Consider the following 23348-nt stretch of genomic DNA (forward strand, 5'->3'; position numbering starts at 1 on the left):
CATATACAATTAGGCTGATGACTGCTTTTTTTTTTTTTCTTTTCTTTTCCCTTTTGTGTCTGTGTATGAGTCAATGATATATTGATGGGAACCTAAGCTGTGGAATTAAGGTTTGCCTTTCAAAGCCTCGGGGCTTTAAAAGCATTGTGGGCTTGACTACTCGTGAGCTTTAAAGGAGCGAGCTTCTGGCTCTGACAAACAAAAGGCAGGCCACAAGTGCTTGGCTGTTGCCTTTACGCTTCCGTGGAAAGGCGAGGTGAGGTGTAGCTGTGATGTGATGCCTGCATGGGGCTCTCCGGTGCCATCCCCTCACCCTTTGGGGAGTGGTTGGTCTGTGGTCTGAACAACCCTGCTGCCAGTCAGGAGCTACCCATGGAAATCTCATCATACACGCAGCCCTTTAGTTAAATCACGTTGATTTTTTGCTGTTAACTCTTCTCCCCCACTACTTTTGGCTTAGGACATTTCCATGAGCACATGAAGTCTGTTGGCTCCCTCGTTTTCCCGTGCACATTTGATCAGCCTCAGGCCATGTGTTACCAGGCGTCACTTGAAAAACTCTTGGCCTTGCCTCTTGTTTCTGGGACCGCGGTCTGCTGGAGGTAACCCTGCTGTCAGCAGCAGAAGGGCACGGCTCTCGCTTGGGGAAGGGAAAACAGAGATGAAGAACAGACACGATGCTGACAGAATTGGAAGTAGACATTTCTTCTCGTTATAAATCATTAGCGGTGTTTTAAGCAGGTAGAGCAGTTTATTGTTTTGAGCATTTTGAACACGGCACGGCACTTCATCCGGCCGAAAGAGGCTCTTGGCACCGTGCTGAGATGCTAGCCTGGATCCGAGCTGCTGCTCTGCCCTCGCCCAGCCCTACGCACCCACTTGTGTACCCCCAGCTGCCTCCTGCACTGCCAAAAGAGGCTTTTTTAGGGAGGCAGGACTTCGGCCAATTAATCGGCCAGTGGTGAAATCTGAGTAGAAACTAGATATTTTCTTGCCTTAGCTAAGTCAGGACCAGCTCTAAATTTTCCCTGCTAGACTTGGATGCTATCCTATTCAAACTAATATTAGGCCTGAAGATAGAGGGGTGTCAAAAACAGCTGAATAAACAGGTCAGGTTGTTATTGTGTGCCTAGGTCTCGGCTCTGAGGAGGAGTAACTACAATTGCTGGAGTATGTTGCTACTCAGGAATGCTGCACTACTGGCCAAGAGGAATCCTCATTTTTCGTCCTGACAAATTGCTCTTCAGCATTATTCCAGGGCTGACCATATGACTAATTTTTTGCAATTCGAGACTTCCGGGTCACGGTGACCACTGATTTCACCAAATTACAACTCCTCTGTAGCTGCCCTAATATAGGGCTGCACCAAAATGAATCTCTCGGTAAGGTTCATAGCTGCAGAGGCAAGGTAAAAATCTGGTGTTCCGGAGATCTCGTATGAGCACAGCGCTCGTAGTCTTTCCCAGGAGTGTAATTATCCTTCTTGCACGACGCATTGGGTGTGAAAGCCTAACTCGGGGAGTTGGCACGTACTAAGTGCCTTGTTAAGCTGCTGCGCTGGGACCCAGTTCTGCATTATTGATGTTATGAGGACTCTTGCCAATTACTTCATGGGTGTCTGGAGAAGACTTACAGGAGCCTGAAGGAGCAAAGGAGATGGAGGTGTTGTTTTAGATTTCTCTTTCCTGCCTTGTATGGCTTTTTTTCTTACTTGTTTATTTATTCCAGTATAATTACTGTGCGTCCAGAGCATCAGAGTATGCGTAATACGTTCTCTTAGAGGGTTATAAAATTGCTGCTAATATCCACAAAACCTCTGAACGTTGCGAGTGTCACAGCCTGTATCATCTGCTACAAGTCAAATGCCCAGTGTGTCTGTCACACTGCCGTATTTTTCCCTCACCCTAGAAATAGTGATTGTTTCAAAATTAGAAAAAAACAGCAGAAAACAATGCTAGTAAAAGTACTCCTTTCGTTCCCCTGTCTTCATTCAGAAACCTTTGCCTCACCGCTCTCTGCTGTAGGATTTGAGATGGGAATACTCCATCAGGCAAGATGCACCGAGGGCAGCGGGGTGGTTGTCAGTGCCTTGTGCGCGTCAGCCCGTCCCCGAAGCACGGCGGTGCTGGTGGCACCCCAGCAATGCGGGATGCTCTGCAAGGATGTCAGCGTGGGGTCAGAGAGCTGAACGCTGCGGGTCTTGGTTGGATTTGCACATTGTGCAGCGTTTGTATAGTGGGAAAGAAGAGCAAATAGCAGGGATTTGGTGGTGTTTCAGTAGGCTAAAAAGCTGCAGTGGCTTTGGCGTTGTGTGCTGATTTGGTGCAGTGAGATGGGACGTAAAGATGTGGAACAGAGCGATGGCACTGTCTGAGGTGCGGATGCTGCTCTGAAATCTGGCATCTCCCTGTGAGAAACTGGGAAATTCAGAGCTCCAAAGCCCTGCGATCTGCAGGCAGAAACACCCTGCTTTCCCAAAGTCCCTTTTAAGATGCTTGCAAGACTCACATCAGTACCCAGTGCCTGTGCTCTCCCCAAGGCTCTGCAGCAGCTCTCTGACACAAACACGCTCCTTGAGCCCTGCACATCTCTCTTGCTGACGACATTGATGATGCAGGTGCACATGAGAGAGAAGTCAATCTCAAAGCCATTTATGGCTCTGAAGTGCTGGAAACTCAGCAAAATAATGCATTTGCCAAGGAGGAGAGAGTGAAGCAGGTGGGTAAACGTCCATTTAGAAGGTTTTGCTGACTGGCGAGCGGGGAGGAGGGCAGGAGAAGGCGAGGGTGCCCACTGCTAGCAGCAGAGTACTAAGGAAAAGGGATGACGTGGCTTTTTAATCTGGTTTGCATATCTGGTAAGAAATAATTGCTCTGTACGCCACTCGGTGCTACCTAAGCTGACTGGCGTTTCCCAGAAAACAGAATTGGACTAGATTCTCTTTCAGAGGTTATCTTTTATTAACAGCTCCTACCATTAGCCAGCTGCTTAATCCTAATTCGGGGTGGTTTCTCGGGTGGCAAGTCCTTCCCATCAGAGTCCCTCCGTGCCTAAAAGGACTGGCGGACATTCCGCAGCCTTGCAGATGAGGCAGTGTCCCCTTTTACTGCCGATGAACAGCTCTCATGCCCGAGTGGGGTCAGAAGGGTGCACTGTCGGCAGGATGGCTTTCTGCACAGCAGGTACGCTGCCTGGCCGTTCTCCACGGTGGCCTTGTGCACGGCTTTTTCTCTGGCAGACCTGGTCAAAGTGCAGTGACGATAAGATTGTGCATGTTCTTTTTTTTCCTTTTTTTTTTCTTTTCTTTTTTTTTTTTTCCCCTACTCACTATCTCATCTCTGCGGTGGCAAAGTCATTTATTCCTGCTGCAGCCTGAGAGCCAGTGGATGTCAGGGACCGGGCTCCACAGCCGCAGCCGTCATATGTGCGGTATAAAGCGCACAGATATGTAGGTACGGGAAACCCGGAGCACTTCGGCTTGGTGTCAGGTGCATCCTGTAACGCAGTCACTAACGCTAGGTCTGTACGAAGCCAGGACTGCACCTACGTAGCAGTTCATGTCACGGTGCTTTGTGGCTTCTGCTTTCTCTGATTCAATGCTGAACTCCACAGTCATACAGTTCCTGCTAGAGTTTAATGCTGTTTTTTCCCCGTGCACTGCAATGCAGTTAGTCCATTAAGGGTTTTGGAGAGTGTGGAATTGAACGGTGCACACATATTCCTGCTTTTCATCCAGCAATATTTATTTATTTATTTATATAATGGAACGTGATTTTGCTGACTCCAGCTCATGCATGTCAGGCTTGCGCCCCTTTGGAAACCGCGGGTTGTGCCAGCAGCGCCCAGAGGTGCCGATGCCCAGGCAGTGTCCACGCTAAGCAGTTGCTGCGCTGGCAAAAAGGGCCAAAAGTGCTGCAGCAGGCAGCGGCGAGGCCCTACAGGAGGAGGAGGAGAGAGTTGTGCCTGAGCATGTCTGAAACCTTCTCTGATGGTGACTCAGAGGCTGTCAGAGCTCTGTAAATGAAGCAGGGTGTCTGGCTCCTGCCCTGATTCTGCAACTCCAGCAACCTCTCAGTGGAGGTTTTCTCACTCATTCTGCAGAATGGTTTAAAACAGCCCCGGAGGGGTTTGTAACCCCACCAGCATGCACCCAGGGCAGAGCTTTCCAGTTTCTGTGGTCATCAGCTGCAATGAAGATTTTCCCCCTGCCCAACAACAGGAGAAAAAGGTGTTGTGCGACTTAAGCTTAAAACCAAAAGAAACACCATCCCAAACCCCACATGGTCAACGTATCTTAAAACGTTTCTTCTTCTGGGGAGACGTTGCATGGGATTTGCAACCCAAGACCGCAGCTGTGTCTCTACCAGTGTTTTTCACGAGCAAGGTGTGGCTTGTGCTTCTGCTCGAAGTGTATCTGCAGTCATAGTGAAATTCCGCATAGCCAAAGCAACATTAAAAACAAACCCCAGCTTGGCTCTGATATGGAAAATACGGAACAGCAGTTGCTGTGTGCAGGATGAGAGCTGATGTTTTGCCAACCTGAAGTGTAAAGCTGATGCTGGAACCGGGGCCTGAAGAATGGGAGCGTTTGCCAAAAGGAAATGGAAGCAGGGATGGAGGGTTTCGGGGAATGCATCGGAGTCAGCCCTGCCAAAAAACGTCTCCCCTGTGGACAGGTCTGATTACGAGAGTAACCGCATTAGCCCATGCTCTGTGCAGCTGGGGCCGCAGTTGGCCTTTTGCGTTTTCTAGCTGGCAAACGGCATCTTGAATGCACAGCTAGGGGAGATCTGGGTTTGGATCCGCCAGCTGCGCTCCTGAATCTTGGTGACCAAAGGGCAGGGACTAGAGAAAAAAGCAAGAGACGGGCAAAAGCAAAGCCTGGTCTCTCTGCTTGGCAGCGGGTCCACCAGAGAACCCCTTCCTTCCCCACTTAGGGGGCTAGAAGGAAGCCACAATTTTTGAGTTGCCTTCAATTTTTGGAAGTAGATACACTGTGTTTGCATGCAGGTTTGTCTTCAGCAGAGTCTATAAATTTACAACCTGCTTGCCAGGTGTTTTTATTTTATTTTATTTTATTTTATTTTATTTTATTTTATTTTATTTTATTTTATTTTATTTTATTTTATTTTATTTTATTTTATTTTATTTTATTTTATTTTATTTTATTTTATTTTATTTTATTTTATTTTATTTTTTCTTCTCCCTTGCATAGAATATCCTCTCCTTCTCCTCCTTTCCACCCACCTTTGTTGAAGGGTGTCATTGCAGTGGTCTAGAACACACCATAGAGCACAAGCCCAGGAGTACGGCCAGCCAGGGGACAGATTTGGGCAAAGAAGGTGAATGTATATGTAATATAGCATTATATTATAGCATTTGGGAGCAAGTTCTCTAGTGCATTACTGTCTCAGGTGCCTGGTGTTGTGCAGGTGGGTGAGTGAGGGGCTGCCCTGCAAACCCCCAGGTCTCCCAGCCTCATTGCGCCTCTCTGGGCCCAAGCAGAAACTCAACCTGTGCTGCGTCCTTTTTAACTTTTGTTTATTTCAGCATTCTTTCGGTCCTCCAGTGGTGTTTTCCCAGTGGTATCTGAGCAAAGGACAAGCTTCGTGCTGGTGGGAAGTGCCTGTTCAGTGGTTCCAGCCTGTGTATTAGTAACAGCTCAGCCCACGTCACTGCTCCTGAACCCGCTGAACTCCGGCGGCTTCGACACGGCGCCGGTTTGGGTGGCCGGGTTAACCGATACCTGGAGCGAGGTGCTAGACACCAATGCAAAATAAAGAGGTTAATGAATGTAGGCTTTAAAAAAGGCTTGCGGGGAGATGATGGGAAACACAGCGATGGGATCTCAGTGTTCGGCCTGCTTGCCCTGTGTACGTTGGTGGTGCTGTTAGTTAAATGTGCCCTCAGCTAGCAATTGAGCTGAGGCCTGAGAGTCAGGAGGCTCAGTCCTGCTCTGGTCCTGAGCTGCCATGTACCGCAAGGAAATCATCTCAGCTTTCTTGCTCTGCTTCTCCTTCCTGCCTGTAGTCATCAAGACCGTGAGCTGCTCGGGGCAGAGTCTGTCACTTGGTGTGGTCAGGGCCAAGATTCATGGGTGCTGATCTCAGTGCCATAAATATTGGTGATTTCTTTGGAATTTTTTAATATGGATTGACAGGAAATGAAGTGTTATGTAGACCTCCACTGAGGGAGGATCAGGGATTTGCCTAGCAAAACCTTCTGAAGGTCAGGAGGAGTTGGCTGCAGCATGAGCATGTCCCCACTTTGCCAGCATTTATATGCACCGGTCCTGGCCCCAGCCCTTTGCCTGGAATGGCACTTCTTGTAGACTTAGTCAAGTTGCCTTTTATCTTCGTACTGGTAAACACTGAAAGGCTTTCCATGGATCCACCTGGTGATGCCAGCCTATCCCTGGCTAACAGGGAAGCATCTGTTAGCAGCAAGTTATTCTCACCCATTTTTCAGAATACCTTGAGCATTGCCTGTGTTAGAACAGGGACCTAGCTGAGTCCTGGGGATGCCATCTTTGTTGTCACGAAGGCAATGATTTAATAGACAAGATGCCAGCAGGTGGTGCTCAAGAATACATGGTACAGCTCCTGACTTGTGTAGGACATGCCAGACGTGCACGGGACATTGCAAGCAACTTTCCTGTTTCTTGGTACATAGCATTTTAACAAAAAGTTTTGCAGTGGTGGAGAAAACAGTTCCAGTGGCTGCTCGGTGTTTTTTTTTTTCCCCCGCTGTCTACTTATGTCTAGCAAGAGCTACCTCCATTTTACTGAAGCTCCGTCAAAACCAAACTGTAGCACCAGCTTGGCTTAGGCATCCCCTCGCGGAGCTGGGGAGGACCGCTGGGCGGGAGGGCAACCTTGCCCTTCTGCTGGAGCTGCCCTCAGTGCTCGGCGAGGAATAAACAGCTGCTGGCACGTGCAGCCCTCCAAGTCATGCATGTTCCTGCAGTAGCTCAAGCTTGACCACAAAAGAAGCGATGTTGGGATGAAAAGGACCAAAGAGCAGAGAACCAGAATTTAACTGGCTGCTCTGGGTCCGGGCTGGCAATTTATTTTAGTGTAACGATGGCAGTTGTAGCTGAGGGGAAGGCTGGTTCTCAAGAATACAGAATGTTTGCTGGCCACTGGTGGCAAAGCAGAGTGAAATTTGGTCAGGGAGAAGGCCAACTTCATCTCACTGTTTTTGGATCAAGTACTCAGGCTGCTCAAAGACGTTCTTTGAGCAAGGTCTTGTTAAGGTCCAGAAAGGCGCAGTCGTGCCATGCCTTCCATTCTGGTGCATTAGAGACCACTTTTTTAGATGTCAGCTCTATCAGTATTTCCATTCTTGTCCAGAGAGGTGCTGAATGAGCAAGAGCTACCAGATGAAGCCATTATGGGGTAGGGTAATGTACAGAGATGTCATTTAAAAAAAGCTGAAAATTTCCTGTACTGTAGACCCGTCTGAACTTTCTGTTCACAGCAATGTTCACGAGCTTCTGAGCACTGATGGCAAAAGCCACTGCCTACAGATTCTTGTCACATGCTTGCTTAATAACACTGCAAAAGTAATTTTTCTCATTTTATCTTCAATTCCTCCTCCTCTGAAAGAGGACTGAGACTTAGATCTTTGGGTTTCTGCAAGACTTAATTAATTGGAGTGACTTGAGAACGAAGGGTGCCCTGTCGGTGTCGCTTATTCCCCTTGCTGCTTCTCAGTACTTACTAAACTCACCGGTTTTGTCTTAAGAGTCAGCACAGCAAGATTTTTGGGATGACGTTAGCTGCGTGGTTCTGGCTGGTCAGTAACTAGAAGGGTCAAACTCCACGCTGGCACGTGGTGTTGTCACTCGCAGGAATGGTCTCGGGAGCCACTGCTGTTAGCGAAATCTGCATGAGGCTGGATTCCCAGCCCAGCATTTTTCTTGTGCAGAACTGAAGGCATCTTTTACAGCCATGTTCGGGGGAACAAGGTCCTTGCACATGTCCACGTGCTGATCCTCCAGCATGGGTCATTACCGGGCAGCTTTGTTTTAGGCTCCCGAGGGATCGTTTCTGCTTGCTCCGGAGCCGGCGCAGGTAGAATGGAGCAGATGGCTCGGTGCTGGCCAAGTGCTTGCTGATACAAAGCAAATTGCTTCTGTATCCGACTGATAGGGTTCAGGCTTTAATTGAGGCTTTCAGCAAGGCGCTCAACGGTGAAAAACGTTCTGCCGAGAAAAACAGCACAGTAACCATGGGCAAAGGTTCAGGACAGCAGAGTTCAGCCCTCCCGGGGACGGCGTCCCGACTTATTTATTTATTTCCAGCTGCTTTCCCACCATCACTCGAAACTCGGGCAACTTCCCTGGAAGGCTGCAGCTTGGTACACCAGCACAGCACACCCCGTTGTGCTGAAAGGTGGAAGCAGGGACTGCTAAGTCTGCTTTTTTTTTTTTGGCAGCGACAGGCACAGTGCGTGCGAAGGTGGCTTCCCTGGGTGCTGCCTTTGAGCCGCTGACTGCTGCTCTGAGCTTTTGGAGGTCTCCCTGGCGCAGCACAGCTCCTTCTGGCTTCCCTCTTACGTGCGTCAGCATCAACGGAGCTTTAATTTTTCATGGTGATCTCTAAAAGGGAAAGGAGGCCTCCCTCGCTCCTCCCACCCCCAAGCAAGGGGGGATTTGGCGGCGGAGGGAAGAGATTTGTGCTCAGGTCCTGCTGTGGGGCCGGCAGCTTGCTTTCAGCAGCTGTCCTCTTGGCTGCAGGAGCTGCTGTCCCCAGCCACGCTGTCACACCCGGGAGCGGGGCAGCCCACAGCAGGCGATGCACAGTAACCACTGCCCCCCTGCCCCACTTATCTAGCTTTGAATTCTGCTTCGAGCTTGATTTCTTCCTAGTACAGGACCAAGGAGGACATTTCTGCATGGAAAACAGATCTGTGGAGCTGGCTTTGTGTAGTGGCCTCAGTCAGAGAGGAGCTGCTCCAGGTGACAAAGTGGGCTGCTTGGCTTTGCACCACGGACTTTGCTTCATGCTGGAGTGGGTCTAAGAAAAAGACCCTAAAAAGAGGCATGGCATGAACAAACAAAAATTAAACTCTCTATGATTCAAGCTCCTCTGTGATTCAAGGCTCCAAGAAATCTGTGATGGTAATGGAAGTAGTGCTGGTAGCTTAAAACCGCCTATGTGCTTGCCCTGCCCCAAGGAGCTTCAATGGACAAAGGTTTCTGCTCTGTTCTGAAATCAAAAACACACCTGGTAGTGTCTGCAGCCTGTGCTGCTGTTCCTTTACCTTGTCAGTGGCTTAAAATGCAGTGAAAGTGTGAACTACTGCCAGTGTGCTTTTGTACTTTCTTGGATTTAATTTAAAAGATAATTGCATTGCTTTATCAGCCTTTACACGTCAGCCCAGTGCTACCCTCTTCTCCCCTCCCCAGCAGCACAGAAAAACCCAGAGCATCTAGAATATGTGTTTTTATGAACTGTTCACAATATTTCAGACAGGGTACGGAGGTGATTGTGTTTTTTGTTGAGCATGAGATCTGCTGGGGAAGCAGTGAGCCAGCCTGCCTGGTGGCAGCTGCCCTGCGCGAGTGAAAGGGGAAGTGCGTGGAGCAGCAAAGCTCCAAAACAGAATTAAACAAAGCGAAAAAACCCACACCAAAACAAAGCAGACCAACCCTTTGCAAAGTCCCCTGCCTTTATTGCACTGATGGCATTCAGCTCAGATGGCGCAGCTGAATCTGCAAGCTGTGTGAAATGGGCAGTTTCTGGGATTTCTCAAGAAAGGCAAATCCATATTTAGTGCCCAGCTGGTGTCATTCAATAAACCCGAGATGTACCCAGACTTCCCGTTCATCGCGGGGTGAGTTGGGCAGGCAGAGATGAGTGAAGGGACCCATCGGCTAGCCAAAACCCTGCAGCTCCCTCCCGGCATGGTGCCTGGAGGACGGGGCTTTGGCAAGCTGCTCTCGGCGTTTTGTGTTGGTGCTGTAACTCCCCTCATCGCTTCCTTGGACTTCTAGAGTTTCAACAGGCCACCTCTGGGAATTCGGGGGGGGTGGCTTTCCTCTAGGGACTGCTATTTATACTGGCGAGCAGCCTGTGCCAGCCGTTTGGCGACGTGGCTGCCGAGGAGGTAAGAGGTGCCTTCTGCTCCCCAGCTGCTGCGGGCAGCGCCGGTGGGGGAAGCAGCAGGGGTGAGGGTGGTGGTGTTGGGCAGCAAGCAGTGCTCATCCGAGCACTGAAACACTACTACAAGGGAGATTTAGAGACTCGGCAGGCGTGTTTCTGTCGCAGCTGGGGAGTCACGACACAACTTCTTAGCATCCTTCAAGAATAGGGGGGGAAAAGCCCAAACCGCCTGTGGAGCAGTTCGATTTTTTTTTTTTTTTACTCTTAATTGTAATTCATTCTGAATGTGAATTCACCAATCGGCATTGTGGAGTGAAACATCGGTGGAATGATGTTTTGATCCCTCCGACCCCTCTGACTAACTCTCTTTAAAAGGTCCTACAGCTTTGGAAACAGCGCGATAGCGAGTGTCTGTTATTAGCCTGAGGAGTTGGGTGTTTGCAGGACGAGGTGATGGAAAGAAAGGTGCTCTGGAGTTTAAAAACTTCTTTTTAAGATAAAAAGGAGCTATTTTTTTCATTGCATTTGTAGTTACAGATACGAGGTTTTCTTTTCCATTTCAATGTGTTACGTACAGCTTTTTAGCAAACAGAAAAGACAAAACCCAGAGTACAAAGCAACCCACTTGCTGGTTGTGTGTAGGAGGCACGTGTCCAAGGCAGTTTTTCAAGGGGCTTACAGTGCTGTCAACGTGACCCTTCCGTTTTCCTTGCAGAAAAAGATTTACAAGTACAAGAAGGTGCTCAGTAACCCCAGCCGCTGGGAGGTGGTGTTGAAGGAGATCAGGACGCTGGTGGACATGGCGCTGACGTCTCCGCTTCAGGACGATTCCATTCACCAAGCCCCACTGGAGATCGTCTCTAAACTGCTCTCAGAGGTATGATCCCAGCCGTGCTCCTGCAAGACACTGTCACCTTTAGACAAGAGACAAATGGTTAAAAGTTTGTGGGTGGGTTTTATTTTAACTTGGGCTTTCAAAATTTTTTCTTTAAATCTGCTTGTGACTTCTGCTGACTTGAGTGGAATTTGTACTTTTTAGGGAAGAGAAGAATTTGACCCATGTTAGGTAGATGTCTGGAAACAAAACAAAAAAACATTTCTCTTGAGGCTATGGGGTTTTGTTCGGTTATTCGTGGTAAATTTGTTATGGGTCTGACTCAAGTCTTATTTCGAGTCAGTAGTAAAACTTCCCTTGACTTCTGTTCCACTGGCTTTGTTTGCAAGACTGATCATCCTTGTACAAGGCCAACAAATGTATCTACCAATAGATTCATAGTGCAGCTTTCTGTTATTACCAGCTCTGTCAAAGAAAAATACTTTCCTTCTTCAGAGATATCTATTCTTCTTTTTTACATCTATTTCAGATAGTTAACTTTTTTGTGGACAGGAAATTGAATGCTAAACAGGTTTTTGACGTCCAAATTATGAAGTGCAAAGATTTGGGATAAGCAATGAAGTTGCCAGCTGTCTGTCTTGCAGTAGGCTCTGTAACCTCAGGATGGATCGGGCTGCTGAGAAAGCCAAAAGCATTTTACTAGTGAAAACCAGTGACTTCCAGTAGGCTTTTACTGATTCCATTTTAGAAGAAGGAACTTAAGGAAAACTGCAGCAGTTGTTTTACTACCAAAAATGGTATACAGCAATGCAACCGTTCTTTTATTAATTTTCTTAGAAACATACAGCCTGGCTACAGAAAACAATTTTAAGAACTCTATCGCTAGCTTTAGTTTTCCAGTTAATTGAATCCTGCTCTGGCATCCTGGTGTTTGTGTGCTTAGCTTTCGTGGCTGGGGTGACTTGAATCTGACGGTATTGAGGAAGAAATTGAAGCTTCCACAACCCCTCATAGCAGATCGTGTAAGACCTTCTTTAAGAGAATGATTTTAATTTGATTAATTTTATTCTAAAAATAAATAAAGGCAGTCTTGAGCCTTTCTATGAGTGTCTGTGGTAGCTGAGAGTACAGTGTATGCTGCTGTGCCAGCTCAGAACTGTTTGCTCATCCATTTCTTCTGTTTGACTCTTGCAGAACAACAACTTAACCACTCAAGACCATGAGAGCATTATTGTGGTGAGTAACTTTCTGTCAGAATCTGGGAACAAATCCGTATGGTTCAGTAACACTCCTCTCAGTGCTTAAGCCTGTGCCCTACTGAAGTTGGGCAGATATGAAAGCACTTGTACCAATGCTGATGAATTTGGGCTGGATCAAACCAGTTTGGCCTATTGGTTTTTGCATGGTTTATTGTTTCTCTTCCCTTGCTTCCTAGAAGAATTATGATAGTTTCCTCACCAAGTTACATGAAACAGTACAGCATATGTAGGGTTAATCTGTTTCCAAAATGGCCTCCTTACTGGGCTACACAGTGCAATGTTATATATGTACTTTAAATAGTCAAAAAACATCATTTCCAGATGTGCCCTATAAAACCCTTAGGCTTAGTAGTTTCCTGAGGGGCTAATGCTGCCATATACAGAATGTCTCCATCTCTGATGGTATGTGAGCAAGGGATTGTTTTTGTAAGTGCGGATATGTGTATGTGTCACTGCAGTTTAACCCCCTGCTGACTTGGTTTGTAGAAATACTCTCTCAACTTTTTTTTATCTTCTGTAGGTTGCGTTTATTTAGACATAGAAGTGTGTCAAATAGCTACCTTCTTCCTTGTGCAAGAAAACACAAAATCTCAACAATTTATCAGAGAGGTGGAAATTGCTACCCCATCACTATAATTTAATTTCAGTCGCTGGCAATTTCCAGGAGCTTTTCCCAGCAGTCAGATCTAGAACTTCCCCATCACCTGATCGTATCATGTCCCTATGAATCCTTCTGCAACACAAGGCAGCGTGTAGCTGCCCGTAGGTGTGAACTGTGTGTAGCTGCTGTTTAAGATACCCTTTTAGCTGGAGGTAAGTTTCTGAAATGGCCTTTACTTTTCTTTGAGATCTGCTGTAGCTTTCATTTTTCTCTAGTGCCAAGGAAAGTTCAGGCTTCCAGTGAAAGCTGGTTGTTTTGGGGAAGGATTTTTTTAATAAAAGATGTCAGGTAGCCCTGCTGTGAGCAGGAAGGTTGGATCAGGTGGCCTCCAAAGGTCCCTTCAGCCTAAATAATTCAGTGATCCTGAGTGAAGGCTGCTTCGGGTCAGTCCTGCCCTTCTGCAGGTTGTGCCCCAGCCGTTAAGGAGTCAGAGGTTTCTGGGCATCAAAGCTCACTGCCATTGTACAGCCAACCTGTGCTATTAGGAGGTACTGCTGTTGCTGTGTGCTTGTGTTGTGTTGCAGAGGCACACAGTGATTTGCTGCACAGACCACACCACCTTCCCTATCTAGATGTCACTGGACCAGATCAATATTACAACTCGTCCCTTCCTGGTAGGGGATCAGTCGCCCGTCACTGGGCGATGCGAGGCAGCAGGTTCCACAGAAGGCAAACGCAGGCTGCTTCACGCTGCCACTTCTCCATCCTGACTGTACAGGCAGAGCCTTGACCCCCTTGACAGTGTCTGCTGTGGCTATTCCCTCCATTTAGCAGGGTCAGGGCTGAACAAAAAAGCCCATTTTTTGTAGGCTGGTAGCCTGGGTTTCATTGGTAAAATTCACATTAACATTAACCTGCTCGTGTGTGAAAGCAGCTGTTGTGAAACATGCTTATTTTGGGCAGACTGACTGGGACTGAAGGCCTTAAGGAGATGAGAGGGAGAGCAAAAATCAGAAGAGGCTGCCTTAGTAAAGCTCCAGATGCCATCCAGATAAAATATCTGGTGTTCAATTGCTTAATACAAAATGTCCTAGCTGCTGCTTAGAGCCTTACTTTTAAATGGGTACTGGGAATCCCTTTAGCTCGAGATTGGAAAAGCCCGAGGCACCATCACGTAGAGAGAATACATTGTTCTAGTACCATTTCCTAAATTACAAAGGAAGTAACAACAACATAAGTTCATTACACTGTCAGTGGCAGGTATGACCTCTAATGTATTTACTGAGCATAAACCACATCGGTTGGCGTAGTAGCAAAGAAGGAATTGTTGATCTCAACTTCCAAAAAGTTACATTCTTGATTTTGATAAATAGAGGCCTTCCAGGTAAAAACAGTGCTGTATTTCTTTTCATGAGTTATCAGCTGTATGTGAGCTTGAACTCTTATATAAAAGACATGTATTTGTTTGGTGGTTTTCTACTTTTTTTTTTTTCCCTTTAGAGAGATGCTATTACCAAAGCAGTGAAGCAGATTTGTCCTTGCTATATTATATACCGAATTACTGTTCTACTGCTCCTGTTTTCATTGAAACCATTATAAAAATTTTACTCCTTTGCTGTGTTTTATGAATTTACACTGATATAGTTAAAAGCAAAACTTTTCAGAGGATTCACAGCAAGGGTATGCTTAAGCTTCTGTGTAAAACACACAGCCCACCTCTAATTTCTATCCTGATGCTTTTGTCCCTTTTTAAAAGTAGTGACCTTTCTTTTTGCAAGAAAAATGTTTCCCTGCAGAACTCTTACTCTAGTTGCAACCTTCTAATTATTTTTTTTTTCTCTTTATTTTATTTCTTTTTTTTAAAGGCAATTGCACCTTTGCTGGAAAACAACCATCCTCCTCCTGACCTCTGTGAATTCTTCTGCAAGGTATCAAAGCAGGTTTCTAAAATCTAATCGCTGTATATGACTGTAGTTCTTTGAGGGGATTGTTGCTTTTTTCTTTAACTCCTTGCCTTATGCCCAAATTGATCTCCTCTTTTGGTCAACAGCTGGTGATAATGGAATAGTTGACAGCACCATTATGATAAATAGATACATACTCTTCACACACCAGACTGCACAGTATTGATAATCCATGAGAGTTAAGATCTTCAGACAACCCCACCCCAGCCTGGGTACATGAAATGCCCTACTGTATGTTCTATTTAGCTAATGCAAAAATCGTTGGAGTCACTGGGTTCAGATGTGTTGGTAATGTGATGCATAACTCAGCCGTAATGGTTTTATGTCATGGGGTAATGGTAGTGGAAAGATCGTAAGGACCCATCCTCTTTCCTGGAAAATCCAGGCTTCTGCTGCATTGTGCATCTTTTCTGTACAGTTTCAAGTGCTTTGGAGTGCAAAGCTTCTGGATTTGAAAGTACTACTTTTTCTCTAGGTCTCTTTGCATTTCAGTTTCAAGGCTGCTTTAATCTGCTTGCTGAAGACTGGATGTACATTTATAAAACAGACTGGATGTTGCTTAAAATTCCCACCCGGAGTTACCTGTCAGCAGTTACTCCTGCAGAAATTGTCAGACTTCAAGAAAGAATTCTGACTTTATTTCACTTTGATAAGCCAGCCTTAGGGCCATTCCTAGTCTCAGATTCCAATACCTCCAAGACTCCATGTTGCTCACCAGCCTCTCATCCTCCAAGCTATATGGGCACTTACATTTTTTTTTTCCTTTTGGTCTCCATCAGAGATAGCTACTTATTTACCTCTAAAGGTGTGGGATGGGCTGTGTATAGTAGCAGCATGCAAATTTGTTTTTATAGGTTATGAACTCTCCCTCCTCAGAGATTACAGAACTTGAGTGGGCAAGGCTAATGAGTAGACTATGGTGTCTTCACAATTGGCCCTGCCTTGAGCAAGGGTTGGGACAGACGAGCTCCTAAAGTCCTTTCCTGCTTGAATTACTCTGACTGATATATTGGGATATATCCCAAAAACTATTAAATTCCAGTGAGTTTCCTGAAGAATAAGCAGTAGGGAAAGCAATTTGTACAGTTCATGAGCTTCCATTATAATTTTTTATTAGACACCAGCAAATTTGTAGGACAGAACAGTGTTACAAGTATCCTATTCCCAGGAAAGATAAATTAGCCCTTGGATTTTATTACTCTAGGGGTAATCTGTGCACAGGGTGTGAAGCCAGGGGAGACCCATTCTGATAATTCCTGCAGCTCACAAAATGACCTGTTGCTCCTTACAGCACTGCCGAGAGCGCCCGCGGTCGATGGTTGTGATAGAAGTGTTCACGCCAGTGGTACAGAGGATTCTCAAACACAACATGGTGAGTGAAAGAAACTTTTTACATCACAAAGCTGTGGCAAAGAGTAGCAAATAAATAGAATAAAATATTTAAGGCAGTTGACTTAACTGTGATCTCAAGGATGAGTCTCATCCCTCTGTAGCAAGACAAGCAACTTCTTTTCACCAACTGGTATAATGTTAGAAACCATCCGCTGTCCTCCTGTATCCAGCATGAATCCAGTAGAAAACAGTTCTTATTTCTTATTTTTATAACATTATTATTATTTAACTCCTCGAGTTTACAGAACTAGCTAGAAAGCCTAAGATGGCGAAAAGGTCGTATTCCTGGCTCCGTGCCTGTGCTCTCCAGACATGTAAACATTTTTGAATATTCTGTAGTGTTCAATGAAATATTCTGTAAATGTTATTCTTGGAGTTCAGGGTAATTTTTTTTTTAAAGAATCCAGAGCTCTTGAGGGGTCTCAAGTAAAATCTAAATGCATAGTGTAATGCTTGTATTTGGTTAGCTTCAGAGAATTGGGTATATTTACTGTACTTAACATTTGCAGATTGAAAATCAACATGTCTGTACCGCAGTGTGTAGTCAGAGAATTTACGGTGTCATATATTAATTAGAGTGGATTTGGGCACTTTACTGCTCTCCGGGGATTTTTGTACTGAATAGTCTTTTAGAGAATGTGTGTGTGTGCATGTAAATAAAGTAATCCTTCAGGGGGACAGTGCTGTTGGCAGTAAACTTCATAACCTTAGGAGGCCACGTGCAATTTAGTGTGCTTAGAGCAGGAAACCTAGCTGTCTGTTCCAACCTCTGCCACTAATTTCCTCTGGGGTCTTTGATAAGTTCATGGCCAGTCCTGTTCCACAGTTTCCCACTTACCAAACGGAGAAAGAGTGTTTCATTTATCTGTCATTTTGAAGTTTCAAATGATCGAGGATAGCTCATTGTGTTGCTGATAGCACCGAGTACGTGCAGGACTGGAGCTTATCACGTGCTGAGTTGTGCTGGGAGCACTCGGCAGCCTCTCCCTGCCTTTTGATCACAGCTGGTTGTGGGCTCAGCCCAAATGTTTGAGTACAAGCACTATTGCTTTATCCTTTAGGAGTAAACAATATTGATAGCGTGCCTTGTTTTGTACGTGTTACAGTGACAGGTCATTCTATTATTTTTGGAGGTATTTTATTTTAAAGCTGTCAGCAGTGACGTGCTCTTTATGATCTCTTGGGCTTTTGTTCTAATTTCAGTTAGGACACTAACACAGGTTGAAAAAAATGAATTGTAACTGCACGAGCTATTTTGCAAGGAGTTTCCATGAAGTTAAATGGCACCAGGGGATATACGAAGCATGTGCGGTCTCATGCTGTTGAACCAAGTGCATTTGCACCTGCTAGAAGGAGCTGTTGGATGTTCGGTGATGTGAATTGTAATGGAATCGCCGACAGTCTTTTTCCTGGGTCATATTGGCAAAGAGTGACTCTAGGCTTGAAGGGAACATGGTTCTGTCTAGGGCTGTATTCACATTTTTGGTGATTTTCCCTAGTTGTACAGCTGATGAGATGTTAATATAGGTTGTGCGATAGCAGTGCCTGAAATCAAAATAAGGAAGGAAGAATTCAGCACTTCGAGAGCGTGTCTTCCCTTTCACAGTGCCCTCGTTCGTTACCACTTGCAGCATTTCTTTAAGATTTTGGTTGCCATTAATTTCTTCAGGATGACTTCCTCTTCCTTGAGGGATGATAGGGAGGGATTGCTGTACTCACAGGCCTTGTTCACCACTTGGAAGTGTAGTTTTGTAGCTCTGTAACACCTGCATAATAAGAATCACAGAATCACAGAATTTCTAGGTTGGAAGAGACCTCAAGATCATCGAGTCCAACCTCTGAAAGGTTACACCTGTGTAAATTAGCAGGAATGTGCTGTGGAATAGCATTCACCAGACAGCAGATTGTATTCCTTCCGCATCTCAAAATAGCAGGTAAGGCGAGGAGATGCTGGATTTCAGAGAGCAGGTGCCTTCCTCTGGAAGCAAGCAACTGTGGAGCTTACCAGTCAAATTCATGTTGTACCTGGAGTACAACAGAGAAAGAACTGACCTGTGGTTTTATAACTGATCATTTAATCGTCACATGTCAAAAAAGATTTTCTCTAAAAGCAGAGTAGGTACAATGTCAAATATTGAAGTAAAAATTCAGGTTTGAGTCGCTCTTCTAAGAAACTGCAGTTATGAGTGGAAGCAAAAATGTACAATAATAAAAAATGCATTTCAAAGTAAAGGTACAAAATTAAACATATGAAAGAAAAATAACTGCAGGTAGGAACACTGAACATGCCTTTTGTTTTGAAATGGGTCTGGGGGGAAAGAGGAGATTGTAAATCATGCCATTATTAGTGAGTAGCACATTACTTCAGCATGCAGTGGTATTGTGCTCCTGAAGCTGTCAGCATAACAAGAGAGTGAATTCAGCTGTGTTTGAATTGATTTCTTTTGAAAACCCACAGTTTCAATGTACATTGCAGGCATATTTCACCGTCTTCACTGAGTCTCTCCTTTTTGGACAGGATTTTGGGAAATGCCCTCGGTTGCGTCTGTTTACTCAGGAGTACATTCTGGCTTTGAATGAGCTGAATGCTGGAATGGAGGTGGTGAAGAAGTTTATCCACAGGTTGGTTACATTCAGTTTTACAGTGTGTTTTCCAGTCCTGTGTGCACACTTCCTTACATTACTTCTCCCAGCCCTGCTCACGTCTGTAGTTAGCTGGTAGAGTAGCTGGTGCTTTTTGGGACTGGCAAACAGCAAATAAGTGAGAGGTGGCCGTGAGGAGATGTTGCTGAAGGGTTTTTTTAGCTTATTCTTAAATATGGCTGGGGATTTCTGTGTTTCATCCTGGAGGTGAATGGACACATCTGTGTGTACATGCCTTTTATGCACTGAGACTCAGAGCCTCTACAGAGAGATTCCCATCAACTTCAGACCCTGCAATGATCACATGTGAGCTTTCAGGGGTACTACGTCATGTAAAGTGAGGACACAGCTCAGCCTCCTTCTGAAGTAGGACTATTTGGAAGGGATTTACAGGGTTAAAATGCTCTGTTATGGCCTGTCTGAAGATTCCCTGAGGCTGTCTATCCAGTTCTGGCACCCTGTTCTGTCTGACTGTTTTTGCCCACAGAAATCTTCATTGCAGTGATGTTGTCTTGGCTTTTGTTTTTCAGCATGCATGGTCCGACTGGACAATGTCCCCATCCCAGAGTCCTGCCAAATCTCGTGGCTGTCTGCTTAGCAGCCATTTATTCATGTTATGAGGAATTTATCAACAGGTCAGTATGAATTCTTAGTTCACCACATGTTACTCCCAAACTTGTGGCGTCAAAGAGTTTTCATTCAGGCTGTAAACAAGATCGGCATGAGCATGGGTGTGGGTATGCAAGAGCGTGTCTTCATTCTTGCTCCACCCATTGCTAGCGTTACATGTGGGTGTTCTGTACGGTCACATGCGTGTTTTTGTAGGTATGTGACTGAATTTGTTACGCTTTGCATGTTTGGAAATCTGAGGACAAGAAGATGCCGAATCCCCATTCACTTGGACTCACTGTGGCATGCTCCATGGCAGTGAGGCTGGCATGTCATCACTGCACAGCTTTAGCTCCTGTGCTTGAACAATGGCAGTGCAGGTGCCACAGGAGCTCAGTGCTTCCAGAACTGAAGTGCTGCAAGCTGCAGGAACTTTGGGGATGCAGCGCAGCAGCCAGCTGTGTGCAGACCTTGGCCACTATTGAGATGTTCCTCTGAGGCAAGCTGCAGCTGTAGCTGGCCTTTTAGAATAGCAGAAGATGAGAGTTTTGCTCTTTAGAACAGCAGAAGGTGAGAGTGCTCCACAGCAGCCTCTGGGAACTGAGCACTACCCAGAGCAGCCTCAGTTTTACTCTCTTTCTGGCACATGAAGTGGGTGTTACACCTAAATCAAAGGGAATGGTAAGATCCTGAAGAAGGGGGTTGTGTGGAGATCCCCGTGTATCTATAGCTTTGAACCTGAGCTGGTTTCATGATGCTGTCTCCATTATCATGGAAAATTGGATTCCCGACCTACCACAAAATAGATGCTGCAGTTCCTGACACACGAGCCAGTTTCCAGTAGACACCGAGGGTTCCCTTCTGTTATGTTTCCTGTTTGTTTATGGCTATCTGACTTTCCTCATGGTAGAGCACGGACGGGGGCTGCTTAGTGTCCAACAGAAATTCCAGACGCGAGGACTGCAGACAAATGTCTGGGCATGTACTGTAGCCAGATACATACTTGGGCATGGATCCTGTTACAGCTTTGCACAACTTGGATGGGAAAGTTCACCTTTGTACTAAACTGGCGTGTCAATTAGACTAATGAAAAGCTGAAATGTTTGCAGAGTAGGGGCTGCAGAACAGTCCTGTCGGTGCCTTTTAATATTTTTAATTGATTTCAATAATCTGATTACCTGGGAGAAAGCAATCGGTGGTCTGGGGTGAAACGTGGTGGGAAATTGCAAAAGATGTTGGTTTCTCAGTGTTGCCCTCTCCCTCCTGCTTTCTGCTGTTATGTCTGGTTATCAAAATTGTTTGTTTATTTTTAAAATTCAGCCGAGACAATTCGCCAAGCCTGAAGGAAATTCGGAATGGCTGCCAGCAGCAGTGTGACCGAAAGCCTAATCTCCCCCTCCGCCTTCTTCACACGAGTCCCGACCTGGTCTCTCAAGAGGCCACCTTGACTGAATCGCGGCTCAAACCAGTCATCGTCACTTCGAACGAGATCCACGTGGAAGTGGAGCGCAACAACACGGCTAACCAGAAGATGACAGCCAACGTGGGCAATGACAGCGAGCCCAACCTGATCGACTGCTTGATGGTCAGTCCCACCTGCAGCACCATGAGCATCGAGCTCAGCGCCCAGGCAGACAGGATCCTCGGCTGCTATGTCGAAATACTCAAGATGCTGTGAGTAACTGTGTTAAACAGCTTTTTGAACAATGTCATCCTAATGATGGGGGGGGGCTTTTCCCACAGGCCTGGTGTCATCAAACATCTGTGACCAGCAAGCACACGGTTATAAATCCATCTCCAGCACTGGAGGCCAGCCTCTGAAAGAGACATCTGGCACTGCCAATACATACTATAAATAGCTTTAGGAAGATGAAAAGGGAAAGCTGATTTGTACAGTGAGCCTCGGGCACATTACAGAAGACAGGATATTGTTGCCAGTGGTTTCTCTTTTGTTCTTAGCCACCGGAAAAAAAATAAAAAATCTATTTGTCTCCCAAGAGCTCTTGGGATTGCCTGAGACAAAGCTAGAAAAGACAGGTCTGTTGCTGGTGCAGTGGTAGGCAGCACTGCTCCCCTGGCTTCAGCAGGAGGTAGATGAGGCCAGTGCCTTTCACTTAAGTGTTCTCCCTGCAAATGTCTGTAGGAGTTTTAGGACTTGCTCAGATTTACTTCAGTTACAATGGATCCTCTGTTGACTGATTGCTTTCATACAGCAAACCTGGATTAATGAACCAGTGCTCAGATAACCTTTAGCATATGATGCCTCCACGGTTTCCTGGGAGGCAGATCCTCTGAATATCTCCAAGAGGAATGTAGAATAAGAAATTCTTTAGGGAAAGCTTCTTTGTCTCCTGGATAAATAAATGAAGTGAAGGGGTAACACAAAAGGTAGACTGCAGGATAGAAGCTTGTAATAGAACCGTGTGTTAATGAAGTGTACTAAACCAACCCGAAACAGTTTTGTGGCCTTTGACAGCTAGCTCTGTTACTGGGTTGCATATGTCTGTGGGCAAACTAATGACTATTAAACAATGTAATGCTTAATGAAGTGATAGTTGATATTTTTTAGATTACACGATAGTGGGTTAAATTTGGCCTCCTCTGTAAACTGTGAGCATTTGCCATGCTGAAGTCAAATGCCAGTTTGAGTATTCACTCTCTAGGAACTGCTTGAAGTGCCATGATGGAGGATTTTGTGAAAGTTTTTCCCCATGTTTTCAGTGTTTTCAGAGTATATAATGCCAATTTCAACATAATTCCTTTACTCACTCCTGTGCTGTCTTGCAAATACATTCATACACACCCAGAATTGGAGGCAGTGTACGTGAATCCAAGATACTGTTCCTATTACATTCTTGAGTGGGAAGTTGCTGAAGGATGATTTTTTTCCCCTTGCCTAGCCTCCTCTCCCCTTAAAAAAATGTTTGCATTAGAATAGCACAGTATCTGGCTTTGCTTTATCTGATGGCTTCTAAGTCTTCATGCACCCAGGTGCTGCATTAAACATGTGGTGTATTTATTCCTGTCCCCTTGACTCTAGATGTTTTCCATAAACACTATGAACTCTCTCAGTCCTGATGCTGGCTTGGGTGCTGACTCATTAAGCATTGACGGTTTTGGTTTCATCATGCAGCTGACACACACTTATAAACAAATTCACAAACGGGCATGTTCTTCTTCACGGTCTCCCTAAACTTTATAAGTTTGATATGCCAGGTCTCCGTTTCCATATTAGTTCTTGCACAAAGAAATTATTTCTTAGTTCACTCCATACTTTAAAATAACTTTTTTTGATGTTTGCTTTCTTTTTTTAAATTTTTAATCAAGTTCTTCAACAGCAAAAGTGAATATAGGAATCTGTTATTGCTATTGCACAGGTTGTAGGGCAGAACAGCTTTGTGCCCTTTTTCAGATTGTACACTGGTAATTCTGAAGGGCAAAGCCCACAAGACTCATACAGTGCAGGAGCAGTGATACTACACAATTGGTGCAACTTCCCTTGGATTGCCTTGCCAAAGTCCACACCCAGCTTTAGAAATCACAACCTATGAAAATATAGGACAGTTTCTAAGGCAGAGCCATAGCTGGTATATATTGTTGTAGCTCCACTGAATTGGGTTCACTTCTTTTCCTGTTTACTCCCTGATTTTTATTTTATTTTTTTTGGCTCCCAAAAGCATTGCTGCAGAAATTAGTTCTGCTCCTGATCCTGCCACTGGCATACTGGGAGATCTTAAGACAAGTTGCTTCTTTTTGTGCCTCATTTGCCTTACTTGTAAATGTAGGTAAAGATGCTGAAAGATGTTTTAATAAACAACCAGTGTTGGGAAAGCACTGTAGAAGGGCTAGTATTACTGACAAAAATGCCAGATAATCCCGCTGTGATGCGCACTGTTAGCATGCTTAAGCTCTTCTTGAACAAAGTCTTTCTGATGC

General features: G+C 45.4%; 1 protein-coding gene across 1 annotated transcript in view; it reads left to right on the forward strand.

Annotated features, from left to right (window-relative positions):
* The window catches only part of CMIP (c-Maf inducing protein), a 126594-nt gene that overhangs the window by 83927 nt on the left and 19319 nt on the right, over positions 1-23348 (forward strand). The window contains exons 4-10 of the mRNA XM_032195554.1: positions 10825-10986; positions 12139-12180; positions 14670-14732; positions 16060-16140; positions 18679-18782; positions 19334-19438; positions 20733-21086. Coding sequence (XP_032051445.1) covers positions 10825-10986; positions 12139-12180; positions 14670-14732; positions 16060-16140; positions 18679-18782; positions 19334-19438; positions 20733-21086 — 911 coding nt within the window. The remainder of the gene's footprint in view (positions 1-10824; positions 10987-12138; positions 12181-14669; positions 14733-16059; positions 16141-18678; positions 18783-19333; positions 19439-20732; positions 21087-23348) is intronic.

Source organism: Aythya fuligula, chromosome 12, assembly GCF_009819795.1.
Source record: "Aythya fuligula isolate bAytFul2 chromosome 12, bAytFul2.pri, whole genome shotgun sequence".
Lineage (NCBI taxonomy): Eukaryota > Metazoa > Chordata > Aves > Anseriformes > Anatidae > Aythya > Aythya fuligula.